The sequence below is a fragment of the Pterocles gutturalis genome, unplaced genomic scaffold (assembly GCF_000699245.1).
Source record: "Pterocles gutturalis isolate BGI_N339 unplaced genomic scaffold, ASM69924v1 scaffold5688, whole genome shotgun sequence".
NCBI lineage: Eukaryota > Metazoa > Chordata > Aves > Pterocliformes > Pteroclidae > Pterocles > Pterocles gutturalis.
Window position 1 is genome coordinate 1 of NW_010117819.1, and position 1,044 is coordinate 1,044.

Here is a 1,044-nt window from a genome sequence, read left to right on the forward strand (position 1 = left end):
TGTCCCCACGTCCCCAGATCGTCTCGGCCGTGCACTACTGTCACCAGAAAAACATCGTCCACCGCGACCTCAAGGTGGGACAGGGGACACGCGCTGTCACCTCCCCGGGTGGCACTGGGCAGTGTCACCTCCCGGGGGTGGCACCGGGTGGGGCCACGGGGGTGTGGTGACTGTCCGGGTGTCCCTGTCACCAATGTGGTGACTGTCCCCATGTCCCTGTCCCAGTGTCCCCATCCTGGTGTCCCTGTCCCCAATGTGGTAACTGTCCCTGTCCCGGTGTCCCTGTGCCTGTCCCAGTGTCCCCATGCCAGACCTGCCTGTGTCCCCATGGGTGTCCCCACGTCCCTGTGCCGGTGTCCCTAGGCTGTCCCCGTGTCCCCAGGCTGAGAACCTCCTCCTGGACACGGAGGCCAACATCCAGCTGGTGGATTTTGGGTTCAGCAACGAGTCCCCATGTCCCCATCTCCCTGTCCCTGTGTCCCCATGTCTGTGTGACTGTCCCCATGTCCCCATGCTGATGTCCCCAAGCTGTCCCCGTGTCCCCAGGCTGAGAACCTCCTCCTGGACACGGAGGCCAACATTCAGCTGGCAGATTTCGGGTTCAGCAACGAGTCCCCGTGTCCCCATCTCCCTGTCCCTGTGTCCCCATGTCTGTGTGACTGTCCCCATGTCCCCATGCTGATGTCCCCAAGCTGTCCCCGTGTCCCCAGGCTGAGAACCTGCTCCTGGACGCGGAGGCCAACATCAAGCTGGCAGATTTTGGGTTCAGCAACGAGTTCCGCGCGGGCTGGAAGCTGGACACGTTCTGCGGGTCGCCCCCGTACGCCGCCCCGGAGCTGTTCCAGGGGAAGCGCTACGACGGCCCCGAGGTCGACGTCTGGAGCCTGGGCGTCATCCTCTACACCCTGGTCAGCGGCTCCCTGCCCTTCGACGGACACAACCTCAAGGTGGGGACATCACTGTCACCTCCTGTCACCTCCCTGTGTCACCTCACCTGCCCCCAGCCCCGTCCCACCTGCCCTACAGCCATGGGGACGCTGCTGG

The 1,044-nt window shown here is 64.4% G+C and overlaps 1 protein-coding gene across 1 annotated transcript in view; it reads left to right on the forward strand.

Moving 5' to 3' along the window:
• Window positions 1-11: 11 nt before the first annotated feature.
• The window catches only part of LOC104463561 (MAP/microtubule affinity-regulating kinase 4-like), a gene marked incomplete at both ends in the record, with an annotated part of 1,696 nt that continues 663 nt past the window's right edge, over window positions 12-1,044 (forward strand). The window contains 2 exons of the mRNA XM_010075940.1: window positions 12-74; window positions 711-961. Of these exons, the coding sequence (XP_010074242.1) occupies window positions 12-74; window positions 711-961 (314 nt within the window). The remainder of the gene's footprint in view (window positions 75-710; window positions 962-1,044) is intronic.